The sequence below is a fragment of the Rissa tridactyla genome, chromosome 9, assembly GCF_028500815.1.
Source record: "Rissa tridactyla isolate bRisTri1 chromosome 9, bRisTri1.patW.cur.20221130, whole genome shotgun sequence".
Taxonomy (NCBI): Eukaryota; Metazoa; Chordata; class Aves; order Charadriiformes; family Laridae; genus Rissa; species Rissa tridactyla.
Genome location: NC_071474.1, coordinates 3,720,945 through 3,737,209, shown reverse-complemented (window position 1 = coordinate 3,737,209; position 16,265 = coordinate 3,720,945). Strand labels below are relative to the sequence as shown.

Sequence of the window (16,265 nt, the reverse complement as noted above, 5' to 3'; positions counted from 1 at the left end):
CCCGGGGATGGGGAAGGGATGGCTGCTCGCAGCCCGCAGCATCCTCCGGCACAGGGCCCGGCTCCGCATCGCCGTCCGGGAGCCCTCCTCGCCTCATCCCTCCCAGGGAAGCGAGCCCTTTTCAGCTCAGCTCACCCTTTGGCCATGCCTGCCCACCCCGGGATGAGCCCCGGCCAGCTGGATATACACTCGAGGAGCTGGGAGCAGCTCAGTAGCATCTCAAGGGGTTTGGGAAGTGCTATATCGGGGTTTCCTCGTAGGTGCTACTGATGGCAGGGTGGGCTTTGAAGGGACAAGACGGTGATGACCAGGTTCCCACCTCCCAGGGGTGCATTATGCTGCTCATGCCATAAATGATCCTGCGGGGACTCAGCCTTGGGGACCCATATCCTGAATACACCGGGGACGGACCAAGGCAGCCACCACCAGCGCCAAATTTGGCCCTGCAAGAGCAATGATGCCAGCGAGGCACGTGGCATTGAGCCACGTGCCTGTGATGGCCCCAACAGTCTTTAAAGTAAAAAAAAACAAAAAAACCATGATACAAATCTCCGCCACGCAAAAAATCACACCGGAGCCCCGCTACGTGCCTAAAAGTAAAGCTCATAACACTAGTGAAGCATCTTGCTTCATGCGGGGCTCGGGGGGAGAGGCAGGAATTGGGGGAGAGGAGAGGACACACACACACGGAGAGACACACACACACACACACGAAGACGAGTTCCTATCACGCTTGAGGTAGAACATTGCTTTCAAGGTTTGGAAGTGCTTTACATGGGAACGACAACATCAAAACCACCAAGGCGGCAGGTACAGAGCGTGACTGCTGAGGTAGGACCAAGCTTGTACTGACCAAGTGCTACGCTACTCGTTTTTTGAACACGAAGGAAGACGCAGGTATTTCTGCTTCCCAGAAGACATTCATTCCGGTTGAGGTAGGTTCTGAGTTCACTCGGGTTGTCTGTCCAAGTCTTTCAGTAGCCCTCAGGCAGGCATCCTTTGACACACACACTCTTTTTTTTTTTTTTTCCTTCTTTTTTTTTTTTTCCCATATTATTTTGAGTCAATCAGCAAAAAAAGTATCCTGAGAAATAGCAAAAGTGTACAAAATCATCAAATCCATGGAGAGAGACGGCCTTCCTGGGCCTCAATTTTTGGAGTCAAGTTAAAAGGATTTCTCCGAATCCAGTCTTCTGGAAATAAAAAATAGATCCAAAAAGTAGTCCTAAAGCTGCTGATGAGGGAAAAGTCTGGGATGCCAAGAGAAGGAGGCTCCACTGTATCCCCAGTCTGTCAGAGACGGGAGAGTTTGCCAAACTCTGCCAAGGAGTCTTTTACTTAGCAGCTGCGGGGAAAATTCATCATGACCAGCCTCGATAAAGCCGTCATCGGAAGAACCACACCGAGAGGCCCGAGAGAGGTCAGAAAGATAAACTTCACAGAGTTTCCAAAAGGCTGTATACATATATATATATTTATATATATATATAAAAATAAAGCAAAACAAAAAAATAACAATCAGACTGTAGAAATCTTCAATTGACCTGAGATTGACGACTCGTTGTAAAGACATCACCAGCCGCGGGTTTGGTTTCTGGTAACTCCTACAAGAGGGTTCGAGTCTTGGCAGTTTTATCCTTCATTAGCGTCGGGAGCCGGAGCTGCGGGGCTGCCACCGTGGGGGCTTTTCGGGAGGGGGTCTGGCTGCTCCTCGATGATGCTGAACTCATCCAGAGGGAGTGTGGATATCTGGGTGTCGTCGTGGGCGGCCGGCGGGCTGTGAGCCGCCTGGAGAGAGAGAAGGGGACAATGCAATGACGGTGGCAGGTCAGCGATGCTCTTAGACATGCGGCTGCGGCTGCATTTCCCAGGCATGCTCCCATCCCGCTGGACTTACCGTTCTTCCCTTATCCTGCTGCTCCTGGGAGGGGGATGCTGGGAATAACCTCTCCAGCTCGTTCATATCCAGCTGCTTTCCATTCAAGTCCCGGTCGTCCCTGTCCCTGCGAGCGGCCCCGTTCAGGACGAGGCCCGTGGCACTCCTCTGGCTCCTGGGGATCTGCGGGGTCGACAGCTGCTCCTGCACATTCTTGCACATCAGCAGCCTGAAAAATAAAGAGACGGAGACTGAGAGTGAGCAAAGCCGGAGCCTCCCCAGGCTTCCTTCCCCCGAGCCTGAGTCTGCCTTATCCTTGTGCTACATTCCTTCACTCCTCAAATCCCTCCTGTGACATCACGTCTCTTCCCCTCACCATGGAAGGGCTTTTGGTTTACAGGGAGGATCTGCCAGAGCAGAAATAGTGATGCTCCTGGGAAGTACCAGGTTCCTCGCTGGGGACCAGGGCTGATGGGGTGTATTCAGAGAAGCCCGCTGGGTCGGGGTGCCTGGGGGGGAGACAGCACCCGGCATTCGTGGGAGCTGGGCTGCGCAGTCGCAGGCCGCGGGATGCACGTCCTGAGATGTGCACGGAAGACAGCCCGTCTTCAACTGGGGGTGCGAGACCCCCCCCCCCGGGATACCCACGTGGCATTAGGGGACCATTGCCCTTCATGAGCAGCGGCACAAGCAGCACCTACCGTCCCCTGTACCCAAACATGAGGAAGAGGACGCAGAAGATGATGCACGTGACGCCGATGTGGATCCCAATGATGATGCCGGTCGTGGAGGTTTTGTTGTTCTGCTCGTCCTTCATGCAGTCGCAAGGGGGATTCAGCACTGCCAGAAAACAGGGGGAGGGGGGGGGTCAGTGGTGCTGTTTGCCCATTGCTCCTTCAGTTTTTGGGGAGCCCAGAGCCAAAGCTGGAGCCTGGGCCGCACTGGGAGCTGTGTATGGGGAAGAAGAGAGTGGGGTGGGGTTCGGGGTGGTCACTGCCCCTGGTACCGTAGGAAGGCAGTCACAGCAAGCACAGGACCTCTACTAGGTCCGTCAAGAGCCAGCCCCATTACCTGGGCTGCTGTTATTAGACACAACTAATGAACAAAAAAGACTCCGATGGTAATTTTTGCAAAACCCTGTGTCCGAGGTGGGAGGTGAGAGGCAGCCACCGTGCCAGAGCATGCTGATACCTGATGAAAAGCACCGAGTAGGCAGATGCCGACGAGATTAGTATTTACTCCAACACAGACAGAGGAGTAATAACTGTCTCTTGAAGATATTCCCACCGGAAGGCTTAAAAGCCTGCCAAGAGCCGCGCGATATTTTTTACACGTAGATGAATATGAAAGGTGTGATCAGTTAGAGAGTCCCTCTAGAGATTTCCCCTTTTCTGCCACGTAATGCAGTGCTCATGCTCTGCAGCCCCTCTTTCCAAAGCCACGTGTCCTTCCTTCCCAGCACCAGTGAAGGTTAAAATATCCAGGAGAGCTCCAGAGATGCTCGGTGCAGCACACCTCACTCGACGACGGCAGCTCTTAATTTCTGCATGGAGGTTTTGTTCATGTTCGTGGCCTCACCTCTGGCTCAAGCTTAGGGAACAAAACCGACAATTACAGGAACATCTGGTTTGTCTTCTCCACCGTGGTGAAAAAGTCACCAGGTTGATCTGAACTGCAAAGAGGTGTTGGCTCATTAATGCTAACGAGAGCCAAAAGGGATGGTGCAAGCCACGTGGCAGGGAAGCTACCCCTACTAGCACCAGCTGGTCCCAGCCCTGCAGAGTTTTGCTTCATCATTATTTGTGGTGCTGAAAATAAATGAGTCGTTGAAAGTGAGATGGGGGTAGAGCCCCGGGTGCCTGGGGGATGTGCCTGGGTGAGGCCTCACCACCTTTCTGCAAAGGGGTTTTCACAAACCACCCCCGAGACCGATGTCCCATCTCACCTGTCCTCTCCACAGTCTCCCTCAAGGACACGAAGCGGACAGTTGAATTTCCATCCCCGTGCTGGTTATAGGCGAGGAGCTTGACTTCATACACCACCGACGCATCTGTTTCGATGGAGACACAAGAAGGACGTTTCAGGTTTAATCATTAGCACTGCCTCCTCGAGTGACGCTTATTTAGGAAACGCGCATCTTACCAAATACCCACAAGATGCTGCACACCAGTACCTTCTACTGGGAAAGCACCCCAAAAACCTGGGGGAGAGCTGCAGCATCTCCCGTTTAATGGCTGTGCAACACAGCTGAGCTCTCCCATCACGACAGACTCTCCCAGGGCCAGGAGGAGACATGGACCAAGCTGTCACCGTACTCACCCAGGTGGGTAATGTTGTAGGCTGTTACGTTGCTGGGCAGTAGCACCGGACCTGTGTACTGGGAGAGGTGGACCTTGCGGTAATACAGCTTGAAGCCTTCGTGCTGGCCCAGTTTGATGGAGGGCTCCCACGTAGCCTGGACGGCGGTGCTGTTAATGACTTTAATAAAGAGGGATGGCATGGCCGGGACTGAAACAGAGAGAGAAAGACAGTGGGTTGCATGTGCTTGCTTTTTTTTTAATCTGCACGATGAGAAATTCCCCAGCAGCCTTTCCCTGTGGTCACTGCACCGAAGAACGTGCTAGATGAGATTGAGAAAAATTCAGGTCAGACCAGATCCTGGTTTAACAGCTTTGAACTTCTTCAGGGAGCTGTAGGGGTTTCCAAGGGTTTCCTCTCCTCGGTTCAGCATGCAAAGAGGCTACTTTTACACTCCGGTTGCAATCTGACGCTCACCCCGCCTTGGGTCAGGGCAGGAATGCAGCGACTTTGGCAATGCATTCCCAAATTCCACTTTTCTGCCCTTGCCCTGAGGGCACTGAGGACCTTTCAGAGTGATTAATCCCCCAGGGAGGAAGGAACCAGAAGGGATGGAGTCGGAGACATCCGTCTTAAAAGCGTGCTAGGTACCTGCACTGGCTTGCAGGGCGCACGGGAGCTCGTTCTCCCCGTTGGCTTTAGGAGGGAGGTTTGTGATTTCTGTGCTGGGGACCGAGGAGAGAACTGGGGCATCTTCATTAACAGCCCTAAATACCGGAGCAGCCTGAGATCCCTGCACAGCTGTGGCTGGCTCCTTTTGACAGGCAGGCACTTACCTGGCCCTAGGGGCACACGGGGGTTTAGCTGGGAAGATGTCCCTGCTGCTGCCCGGTGTCACCGACCCTCATTCAAAGTCCACCGGGACGCCTTTTGCTCCAGTCAATGCCCCCAGACCCTCATTCTCGGGGTGTGCTGCAGCAGGGGGACACGGTCATTTCATCCCCAGGTCCCCAAAAAGCTGCCCAGCCCCATCCTGCCCTGGGCTGAGAGGCAAAGATTTGCAAACCAAAGCCAATTTTCTTGTGATGTAAATATCTAGGTTTTACAAAGTTGGTTCTGCACAAACCCTGCCCCGGCGCTCTGTGCAGTGCTGGGTCACACAGGACCACATTTTCCCCATGCCTCCTCCTTCCCCTCTCCCTCCCTTTCTCACACACCGATCACAGCAATGCAAAGATGTGTCTCAGGAGGACGTTTCACTGATGATTTTTTTTTTTTTTTTTTTTTTCACCTTATTTCCACTAAACACCCCCAAGCCAAATGCTCCCATCGGTTCCCCAGCTTCTGGCACCAAAAGCAGCAGGCGCTGCAGGCTCTGCCCTGCCCAGGGCTCTGCTCCGGCTCCGGGAGGGAGAAGGGTTTTCGGGCACTGCTGTACCGGGCAGCAAGCTCAGCTACACCCTGCCGTAAAATTATCATAGAATCATCGAATGGTTCGGGTTGGAAGGGACCTTAAAGATCATCTAGTTCCAACCCCATTATCCAGCAGAACATCAGCCCTGCTTCTCCAGCAGCCTCCAGGCTTGGAGGTAGAACTATTTTTCCAATTCCCCGTGATTACAAGCTACAGAAGTTCCCAAATAGAAGGACTGCTGGGTTTGCATTGGACCGATTCTGCTTTTTTGTCTTGTTTTTTTCCCCAAAGGGTATCTGAAGGATAAGCAGTGCCAACCCGGCCTTTGGCAGAGTGAGTTCAGCACAACCATTCAGTGAGCGATGGTGAAAAGCGGATGAAATGTGGCCGTGTCGATCTAAGACGGATGACAGCTAAAAAGGGCATTTCCTCCATTTAATAGTAAAGGCAAAACCGCACAGCACAACAGTTTGCCTTTTCCCAGGCACCAAGAGCTGAAGCTTTCCCAGGAGGAGATTTAGGGGAAGGAAAGAGATCTCTCCTGGTGAGCAGGAGGGTCTGGGCAATCCTGTCTCTTCCCAAAGCGATGCTCCCCTCAGGCTGCAGGGGCTTTACCCGCTGCCCTCCAAATAAGCATGGGGAGAGGAACGAGTCCCTGCTGACTGATGAGCATCTCCATGTGGATTCAGGAGGAAAAACTCAGAGAGCAGCTGTCCTGGCTCAGGTTAATGAGATCCCATCCTGCCCGAGTGCTGCCAATGGGAAAAAATGGGTTGAAGTACTTCTTCCTGCTAGGATTTATTCTGATTTCATTGATGGGAAGGCTGTGCTTAGCAATTTCTGGGTGCAAAACACAGAGCAAATTCTATTTATACCAGCAAGTGCCATTCTTCTCATGGCTGCGTATTTTTGCGATCCAATTAAATACTCTTTTTTTTTCTAAGTCTCCCAATTCCCTTTAGGGCAAAATTAGGAATTGTCGGGATCCCCCCTCTGAGAAGTTGGACTCTTGCTTAAAGCATCATTTTCCAAATGACGGGTGAAAACGCCACGGAAAGGGAAATCGCATTATCCCATGGACAAAGAAACACTGATGTGGGCCATCCTGATTTGCGAAGAGTTGGCTTTATTTTATGGTTGCAGAGCCTTACATTTAAGAAAAACCACAAGAATACCTCTCCTTCAAAGTATGGAATATATAGTATTTATTCAAACTTTGAGAGTATATATATATATATATGTATAATATTGATTATATGTATGCACTCGCAGAATGCATGTGCTGTTTATAATGTCATTACACAAATAAGTGTATACAGATGGAGTATATCTGCCTGTGTGTATAAATATATGTCCACACAGCAGTGTATATGTGCTTCACAGAAGTATATATAAGACATAATATGGATCTACTATAAGTGAGGCATCTCCCTCATGCTAAGGGCTGGGATACTTGTTTTCCTCTTCCGTGCTGTTTGGAATTTTCCCCAGGTCATTTCAACTTTCTTCTTGAAGGCGTCTTTAGCCGAAGATGACTAAAGGAACGGTCTTCATCCTAGAGAAATGTCAAAAAGTCCTGGAGAAAACCCTAAAAAGCATTAAAAGACAAGAACAAGGAGCGTGTGCTGCTTAATGAAGTGGAGAGAGTTTGAGATTTAAAATACCACAGCATTTGTGAAACGGCGTAGAGGAGAATGACAGGGAGGAGACAGGAGGACCTTCCTAGTGAGAGAGGTTTGTGGAGGGCAAGGCTCACTTGGGCAGTTTCTCTACGGCTTCTTCCCTTCTGCTGTTTATACAAAATTATCACTGGCACAGAAGAAGGAGAACCGCGCTTCTACAAAGTGTTGGAGCGTACTCTCAGCACATGCTTAGCCCTGAAAAGCTGAGCTCCCCAGGCCAAAAGCAGCCCTGCTCCTCAGTACCTTCACCATATTCCTACTCCAGACAAAACCAGTGTAACACGGTATAACCAGTATAACAGTCTCCAACTGGCAGCATCTCTGCTGGCCACTCCGACAAGCACCGCCCTGGCTGTGCCGAGCCATCCCCGCTGGCAGATTCACCCGCTGTGCCCTCCCCACGCAAGGCAGGACACGGCAGCGTGGTGACACGGGGAGTCCGGCCACCACAGGGCTTCACACCCGTCTCTGCACACATCTCACGCACGTCGCGCTAAGCCAGGATGGCAAAGCCACGACACGGCGTGTCAGGGAAATCCCGTCCCTTTCCAAGGCTGTCAGCACAGATCCAGGGGCTGCCCGAGCCCAGGGGAGTCACAGCTCTCTGGAGCACCTCGGGAAGGCACGGGGTAAAACGGCTTGGGTGTGAGAAGAGGCGAATCTGCAGCAAAACCTTAATCTGGTGACAAAAGCCACTGGATCCTGGCTCCCTGACCCGCTCTCACCTCTGAGAGCAGAAGGCAACAGGCACCCGAGTGGAGCAAAGCAAACAAATCAAGCCAGAACTGGGGCTTTTAAATCTCTTTTTATCTTCCTACTAGGCAAACGCAAGCTGGGATTGAGTGATCTTAACCAGGCCAGCTTGTCCATCCTGAACATGCAGCTAATTGCTGAAGCTTCGTTACACAGCACAAGCCTTTTTTAAAGGGTAGCAGAGCAGGACAGTGATGCCTTGAAACTTCAGAGACCCAGGAAATTTATGATCCCGTTACCAGATACCTAACTATTCCTGGCGTGATTGAAGGTAATAATGACAAAAAGTCCTCTCTGGCTTGACCCAGGCTTCTGCAGAAACACCAAGCTCTATGAAGCATGGCTGGCTTTTAGCTCCTGTAGCTGAACTTAGAGCATTGGGTCAAGGAGTTTCAAGTTTTGCCTTAGTCCTTCCTTCTGTCTCTAAATTGGAAGGAAAAACAAACTCTAAGGGTGACCGATTCCCTGCAGAGTACCAAGGAAAATAAACTTGCAGGGTAACAACCCAGCAGGGCGAGGATTTATTGGTGTTGTTGCTTAAATGCTGTAGTAAACATCCGCAAGGGCTGAAGACGGAGTGAGGAATGGATCCCCCACCTAGAAGTCAGCGCGCACTTTCATTTGATCCTAAATAACATCCTCACACCCAAGGCCCTCTCTGCTGCAAATTCCTAGTTGCCGAGTGTTCATGAGAACGATGCAATGCTAAGACGTCAGCCTCAGAATGTGAGATGAGCCAGGATCCAGAGGTGCTGGAGAGGTACGTGAGTCTCTAGGAAAATGTTCCTAAAACGCCAGCTGACAGATCACACTGGGGCTGTGGTTTCACGCTGGTGTCTGTGTGCAAGGGTCCCGCATTAAAGCACCCGCTTTCTTACTGGGGAAGCTAACTGGTGGCCACATCTGGGAGGCCGAGTCAGGGAAAAAGCCTTGGAGATCACCCTAACTTCCCACTGAAAGGGAAGGCTGCTCCAAGGCAGGGACTTGTAGGTCAGGAGAGCTGAGGTCTAGTGTGATTTCTCCAGGGTAGAGCAGAAAAAATTCAAAATCAGAAAAATGTGGTACCTATCAAGTAAGAGCTGTGAGTACCAGAGCTGCTGGAGGATGCTGAGACGCTGCTTGAACAGGAAATCTGCATTTAGCAAGCAGTTTAGGAAAAGCCCAGAGCAGCCGCAGTGCACGAGACCAGCCAGACCTGCGCTCACCCCTGGCTACAGCACCAGCTGTGAGAGGCAACGCTGCATTTAAGGCAATCAGTCAACCCCCGTGTAACGACAGTAGTGAATTTTACACAATATCCCAGAGTACGAGGAGGAGCGGGAACAAGGAGCACCAACACCGCAGGCTATGTGCCAAAGCGCTCCGGAGTGGGTATCGGGGTGATGGGCGCTCTGCTACGCACAGCGGGTTTCAGCATCTGATGGTCCAAGCGCAAAGCGTTCCTTACCTTCTCCCAGCGTGCTCACCACTGTGACTTCGGAGGCTTTGCTGGCACCCCGGGAGGTGTAAGCCTTTATATAAAAACTATAGCTGGTCGAGGGCTCTAAATCAGTCACTAGCTGCTGGAAGGTGCTCTTGCTAACAGCCTCCTGATACTCCATCTCTACGGGATCTGAAGTGCAAAGAAAGAGAGAACAGAGCAGTGTTAGGCTTTGCAGGAGGTAGAGAGACTAAAGAGGTTTTGCAGGTGGTAATTTTGGTCCCTGAGGTGGATATGTATCTGCCCGCGTAATTTTCTGCTGACATGTCTGTGCGCTTTGCCAGAGACCTAAACTGGCAGCAAGATCTGACCACGCAGCTTCACCCTCCCCATCCTTTTGGTATTTACATCAGTGTTACTGCCTCATCTCTGTCCTTCAGAAACATGGATACAATGGAAAACATGGGTGGCAGCACTGTCTACTGCAGTAGTGGGTCACGTTACTAAATTACGGGAAGGCTGAGGATGCTCTGGGCAGTGGGAAGAGCACCGTACCTGCAGCTTTCCGAATGTGCAGCACATAGCCGATGATCTCCTTGGTGTTCTGCAGAGGCTCTTTCCAAGACACCTGGATGGTGGTTGCAGAGACCGTCTCAGCCTTCACGCTCTGCGGAGGACCGGGCAGCCCATCTGCCCACAGGACTGTCAGGCGAGCACTGGCTTGCGTGGAGCCGGCGCTGTTCTCGGCGATGCACTGGTAGATGGCTTCATCCGCCTGGTTGATCCCATAGATGGAGAGAGTGCTGCGTGGGGACACGAGAGGGACAAGCATCTCACCGAGCGCTCTGCAGTGGCTGTCCCTCCCCTCCAGCCATGCCATGGCCCCCGTGCTGGCTCTGATGGCATCCCGCATGCCTCCAGTTCCACTGAAAGCTTCCAGGAACATGTGGGCTGGTGCTTTTGCGGAAGGAAAAGCCCAGGAGGCGGATACATCATTCCCCGGATCCCATGACTGGGCAGACTATCTCCGTCTCGACTTGCAGAGGCTGTGGTTCAAGTATGGCCAGATGGGGACACAGAGTGGGATGGGGAATGGCAGGATCTGAAGCCCTGAATTCAGGAAGATCCCAGCCACGCTACAGAGGTAGCCCTGTGGCAAGCGCATCCATACGCCCAAACCAGCTCTAACTGGCTTAGCTCCAGTACACACCAGTGAGACCCATCCAGGCACCGCACACGGTTGCTAAGCCAAGTCTAATCAAGTGCAGCCAGAAAGCCCCCTGGTGATAGCTCTAATTGCATTATAGCCCATTAGAGCAGTCTTAGGGTAACACTGGGATTAGCGGAGTTATCCAGCAGGGCTGCAGCCTCAGCTCCCGCTTCTGCATTTTCAGGAACATGATCACCACGAGCCAAAAGCCAAAGCTTAGGAGCAAGTCGCAGGTTTTGTCTGCAAAACCTTTGAGTGCGTTTTTGATGCTGGCACATCAAAGCTTGCTCTCCCAGGGCAGCAACCAGAAATGGTTCTTCCAGCCTGCTCTCAGCAGCCTCCACAACAGGCTTAGATGCTGTTTTCAGCCTCCAAGATAAAGACAGGCACTGGCTACCCTGGTGGAAAACATCCCTGAAGGAGGGGGAAAAGCCACCGATGTACCAGCTTCCCAAATGAGTGCGTTCTGAGCATGGTGCCCATCTCCGCACCACCTCCAGGAGGGGTGTTTAGTGGCTTGACGGGCACAGGGACAAGCAGAGTCCTTGCACGTGTGGCCACATGGACCGAAGCCCTTTCTGCTCTGCATGACCTTCCAGCAATGGTTGTGTACAACCGCAGCAAGTTCAGGGCCAGACCAAGGGTCGTACTGCCCAATATCTTTAAAACAACGCCAGCAAATATTGACTCAGAAATAATTGTGCATAATTGTGCAATAATTAGCTCTGCCTTGCCATTCAGCGTGCAAAACAGCTTTTCTTAATAACGTTTGTTCATAAACAGTGACCCATCGATGAAAACTTTGCTCTCGCCAGGGCTTGCGCCGTTCCTCAGAAACCAAGCCAGGAACAACGCGATTCAATTTGTGATTATCCAGCAGACACAAGGCCACATAAATAAATACCCGGTGTGTCGCGCTTCCAAGACATGGGGTCGGAAACCTCATCACACTGTGTCCAGCTCCGAGCTGGAAATGGAAAGGCAGCCTTTGACGCTGGAGATGTTTTTACCAACCCTGAGGCAGCAGCTCAGGTTATGATAAAATATGCTCACAATGCCCTGGGTCCTGGTAGGATGTTCCCACAAACAGGGCATCTCAGAGAAAATTTCAGAAATAAAGGTCCAGTAGGCTCCCAGACCGGACCACCTAAACCTGGCGGACAGCTTTTACACCACTGTGAATTGTATTTGTTACTGCAAACTGCGGGGATTGACTAGTCCTATAGACAGGCTGTATGATATATCCCCACAGCACTGAATAAAACACCACTCACCGCTGCCCCCTCCCCGACTTCCATTTCAGAGCATCACCCATATGTGCACCACTCCAGATTAATCCCTATTTGTGCATCTCTACTTCCAGTCCTGTCCAGTTCGTGTGAACCGGACTTTGCTTCTGCCTTGGCATGGAGGCATCGCAGTCTCCCAAACATTCGAGCTTCAGCATCATCTCAATGGCTTACGCCAAAGCTTGCATGAGCTTTTTCATTGCTATTTTTCTGTACGAAATTACCCAAACCTAACTAAATCTACATCCACTGCTTGCTCCTAGGGAGAAATAAATTATTTTCTTCTCCTGTGGTGAATTCCAGGTGGACTTGGGACTTGACTGCACGTGAGTAAATCCCAAGCACCCCTGCTGATGTGAGGGGCACTTGATGGCTTTTGGGGAGTCACAATCAAAGCTGCCTTATACATAAATGAAAAATTGAACACAGAAAGTGAAAATGATAAATAACCTGCCACTGCCTGCCTGTATGTCAGAACAAATGCTTCTTCTAATTGCAGCAAAATATTGGTCTTCCTATATTAAAATTTATTATTGCTGTTGATTTAACATTCATATTTCTGCCTTGCAAATTATCGGGGCCATGGTGAGTGAGCAAATGTTTAACCGTCATCTATTTATGTCCTGCGCCTTTGTTTCCTTGGAAACATTGTAAATGGAATATCAAATGTGATGGTTTCAGCTGATACGGTGATTTTAGAGAATCAGCCCTAAGCTCCCCTCATAGCCACGGGCTCAACGTATCTGATTAAATGGAAGGAGAAAGGCAGGGCTGGGGTGGGGGGGGCGCAGGGAGGAAGGACCCCGATGTGTGGCTCAACTGTGTCAACAAGGGCTGACTCCTGCGAGGACAGATGGCAGAAGGCAGGATTACGCCGTCCGAAAGCTGTACTTGCAGCTCCGCACAAAGCAGATGTGTGGAAGGAGCAGCAGCGCTTCCTTCTGCCCCATCAATGCAGGGATTATTTCCACGCGGGCGCCGTGCATCTGGGCACCCAGGAGCAGCCAGGCCGGGCTGGCGCCTAAGTCGGGAACAGCGTTAAGCTTCCCAAACACAAAGCAGCCCAGGAACTACGAGGAGCATTTAGGCTCCGCTGCTTCCAAGTGTATTTATTCACTTTACACGGAGAGAGGAAAAGATGTGGAGGAGGGAAGAGGGGAGCCTGGGTGGAAAGCAGTGAAAGGGTGCAAGGAGCCTGATGGCAACAGCATGATGCTGGGGCCAAAAACATCTCTCCCCTGGGAGGATTAGGGGCTGAGCAAAGCTTGTCTTGTGCAACACAGGTTGCTGGATGCCAGTGGTCCTGGAGCAGGACAGCACTTGCCACTGGGACCCAGAGCCGGGCAGAACCTTAGTCATCCCAGTTGCCTCTCTGCAGATGTCCCAGGGTGGCCAGTAACACTGTCACGCACAGTCAGAAGAAATAAATAAAATACATTTCTGCAAAGCAGACATGGCAGGTAGCTGGAAACTTGCTTCAGGCTTTGCAAAGTTCATTTTCATTGAGATTTACAAGGCTATGTTTGCCGTACCATGCAGTGAGAGCCTCGGCCATCCATTACCCAGGGCCCACGTCACCTGGAACGATGCGCAGGCAAGGGGGTCAACAAAACCCCTGGATTTTCAGCTATGCCTATAAACCTGGGTAAGGAGCAGAAACCCAGCGTGGAGATGTTGGTGAACAGAATGCCCAGCATCTAAACACCAGCTTCACAAGAAGAGGGTTTTCTCTCTCTCTGTCGGTCCCTCTAACGCCCGCAGGCAGATCTCTAAAGGAGGCTGCCGAGCTCCCTGCAAGCCCCGGCATGAGCTGACGCACGCTGGGAGCTGCGACGAGGAGGGCAGGAGCTGGCAGTGAGTTACGTGAACCCCTCAGCATCGTCCCAGCTCACACCTCTGCTCTGCCTCCGTTTTCATCTTAGCTATTGACACATCCTTCCCGCCTTTGCCCACCACGTCACCCCTGGGATGCGGAGGATGCAGCACGGCAGGGTCAGGGTTCGGTCCAGCCGCAGACCCCACTTTCCCAGGTTTCGCTGCTTTTTGTCTTTTTCTTTTTTTTTTTTTCAGGGAAGTTCAAACAAAAGGAAAATATGTAGTTGCCGTGTGAGGAGGCGCAGAGAGTCTCTGTGCGTCAGCCATCTGAAATATGCAGCGTCCTTTTATTTCTTCCTGTCAACAGGAAAAAAAATCTGTCACTTTGGGACATCTGCTGTTGGAAAACTTTCCCGCGAGTGCCAGACTGGCAGCGCCACGAGCACGTCAGATGAGGCGAGATGCCAGAAGGCTTTCTGCTGGTCACCAAAGCCGCTCGGCGAGCTGAGGGCTCCATCACATCTCCGCACAATGCCCTGACAGGCATTGATGGAAGTGGGGAGAGGAGCCGCTGCAGATTCACACCCGGCTGAGCTGAAACGAGAGGCCTCCGCCGCTCGAAAGCCGCCGTATTCCCAAGCTGTCTTCCCAGTTCATAGGCAATCAGGATGACTGATCTGGCTTGGGTCAGGGGTCCGGGCCGGTGACCGGAGATCGGCTTTCCAAAGGCTCCTCTGAAAAAGTCTGAGAACTGAAGGAAGCCTCTTCATCGATTCAGCAGCACAAAGAAGAGGGGCCCATCTGGAAGGATACCGGCATGCGCGCGCGCACAGGCGCACAAAAGAAGGAGTGTGATGAAATTAATGCAGAGCGCAGGCTGTGGCTAGCGGGGAGAGCATTTTAAGTGCTAGCAGCTACAGAAAGCCACCGGCACCACATTCAGATGCCCCATCTCTGTGCCCTCTGTGCTCTGCCTCCATTTGTCACGGGTCACACTGTGCCACGCTGTGCCAAACCACGTCGTGCTGTGCCAAACGAACCGCTCCTGGACTGCCGGCCGGCGCCGTGCTGGAAAGGAGCTTTTTCCCCTCCAGTGCTGGTTGTTGGCAGCTTTGCAGAAATGCCCTGTATTTCAAAGGCTGCCTCGTACAGGCTGAGAATAAGGTGCAAAGCTTGAAGAGTGACAGTCGCCAGCCCAGAGGGACACTGCAGACCGTCCCCAGCCCTCTGTGTTCTTACGCCTCCAGAAATTAAATATCATGCAGGGCTTCCCAGGTGAAATTGGGTTGTGTTATGCAGGAGAAGGATCCCTTTCGGCACAAACTGGTTTATATTTAGCTGGCCGGGATCCCAGCCTGATTCCGCAATTAAAGACTCACCCAAGCGCAGTTTCTGGAGGGATGCTGCTGGTCCCAGCGGGGTGCACGGCACTGTGGGGAACCAGCCCACCCTCCCCGCCAATGCTGGATGAAAGGGCTGGATGAAAGGCACGTTAGAGATGCTGCTCCTTCTCACAGCCCTGGGAGAGGACGGAGTCCGTCGGTACAGTGTGTTTTCTACAAATGGGACGTTGTAAACGGCTTCGTATTTGCTACAGGAGGCACAGCAGTGGCACCACTTCATCCTGAAATGCTGACCCTTCTTTGCTGGCTTCACGATGCCTGGGTTTGCACTGTCTTGACACGACACTGAGCACACGTGCTGAGCCCTTCTGGGAACTTGCCACTGCTCAGGCACCACGCTGGGGACAAGCAGGTGCTGGCCCAGTTCCACAATCCAACCGGACACTAAAAGTCTCTAGTGTTGGAGGCTCTCAGTCCCTTGGTTCAGCCCTGGTGCACATCAGAGGCGGTCTGAGCCTTTTCAGGTGGGAAGAACAGGTCCAACTGGTGCTGCAACTCATCCATGCCTCAGAGCACCTCCTAGAACACCGAGCTCCGAGCTCCACGAAGGTGACCTTCAGCAAGTGAGAGCCTTCAGTTTCCCATGTATAATTAAAGGACTTTTCCCCCACATTCAAGGCACGAGGGTCCATCTGCACTGATGGTGGGGCAGTTGTGTCCTCCCATCCCTGCAGAGCTGGGAAGTGCACTTCCAGGAGACAGCAGCCAGAGCCGGCTGCTCCACATTACAAGACTTGGTGGTTAGCTGGGGAACACCTTGGCTGCCACCCAACCTGTTATCACAAGTCAGAGAGAGCAATCGCAGATTCAACTGAATCCTGTCCCAGGGAGGGAGCAGAAAAGTCTTTACATCTGCAGGATCACAGGGAAGCACAAAACATCTCAGGAAAAGCTACTGAAGGGAGGGCAGATGCCTACGTTGGTAGCTAATGCAGACGGCTGGGAGAGCTATCTGCTGCTAAACGGAAAGTCCCCCAAACCTTTTTCCCAGCAAGGAGCACAGACGTTGGAGAGGAAAAATGCCCAGCCAAATCCAGGGGAGGCTGAGTTTGGGCTGCCCCACAATGGGTTCAGACCTGCCTCAAAAGCTCCTGTGTAAGAACCA

The 16,265-nt window shown here is 52.0% G+C and overlaps 1 protein-coding gene across 1 annotated transcript in view; it reads right to left on the bottom strand.

Moving 5' to 3' along the window:
• Window positions 1-1,632: 1,632 nt before the first annotated feature.
• Window positions 1,633-16,265, bottom strand: part of IGDCC3 (immunoglobulin superfamily DCC subclass member 3) — a 106,476-nt gene continuing 91,843 nt past the window's right edge. Inside the window, exons 8-14 of the mRNA XM_054214629.1 lie at window positions 9,999-10,246; window positions 9,471-9,635; window positions 4,196-4,384; window positions 3,822-3,926; window positions 2,578-2,716; window positions 1,898-2,105; window positions 1,633-1,788 (exon numbers count right to left, since the gene is read on the bottom strand). Of these exons, the coding sequence (XP_054070604.1) occupies window positions 1,633-1,788; window positions 1,898-2,105; window positions 2,578-2,716; window positions 3,822-3,926; window positions 4,196-4,384; window positions 9,471-9,635; window positions 9,999-10,246 (1,210 nt within the window). The remainder of the gene's footprint in view (window positions 1,789-1,897; window positions 2,106-2,577; window positions 2,717-3,821; window positions 3,927-4,195; window positions 4,385-9,470; window positions 9,636-9,998; window positions 10,247-16,265) is intronic.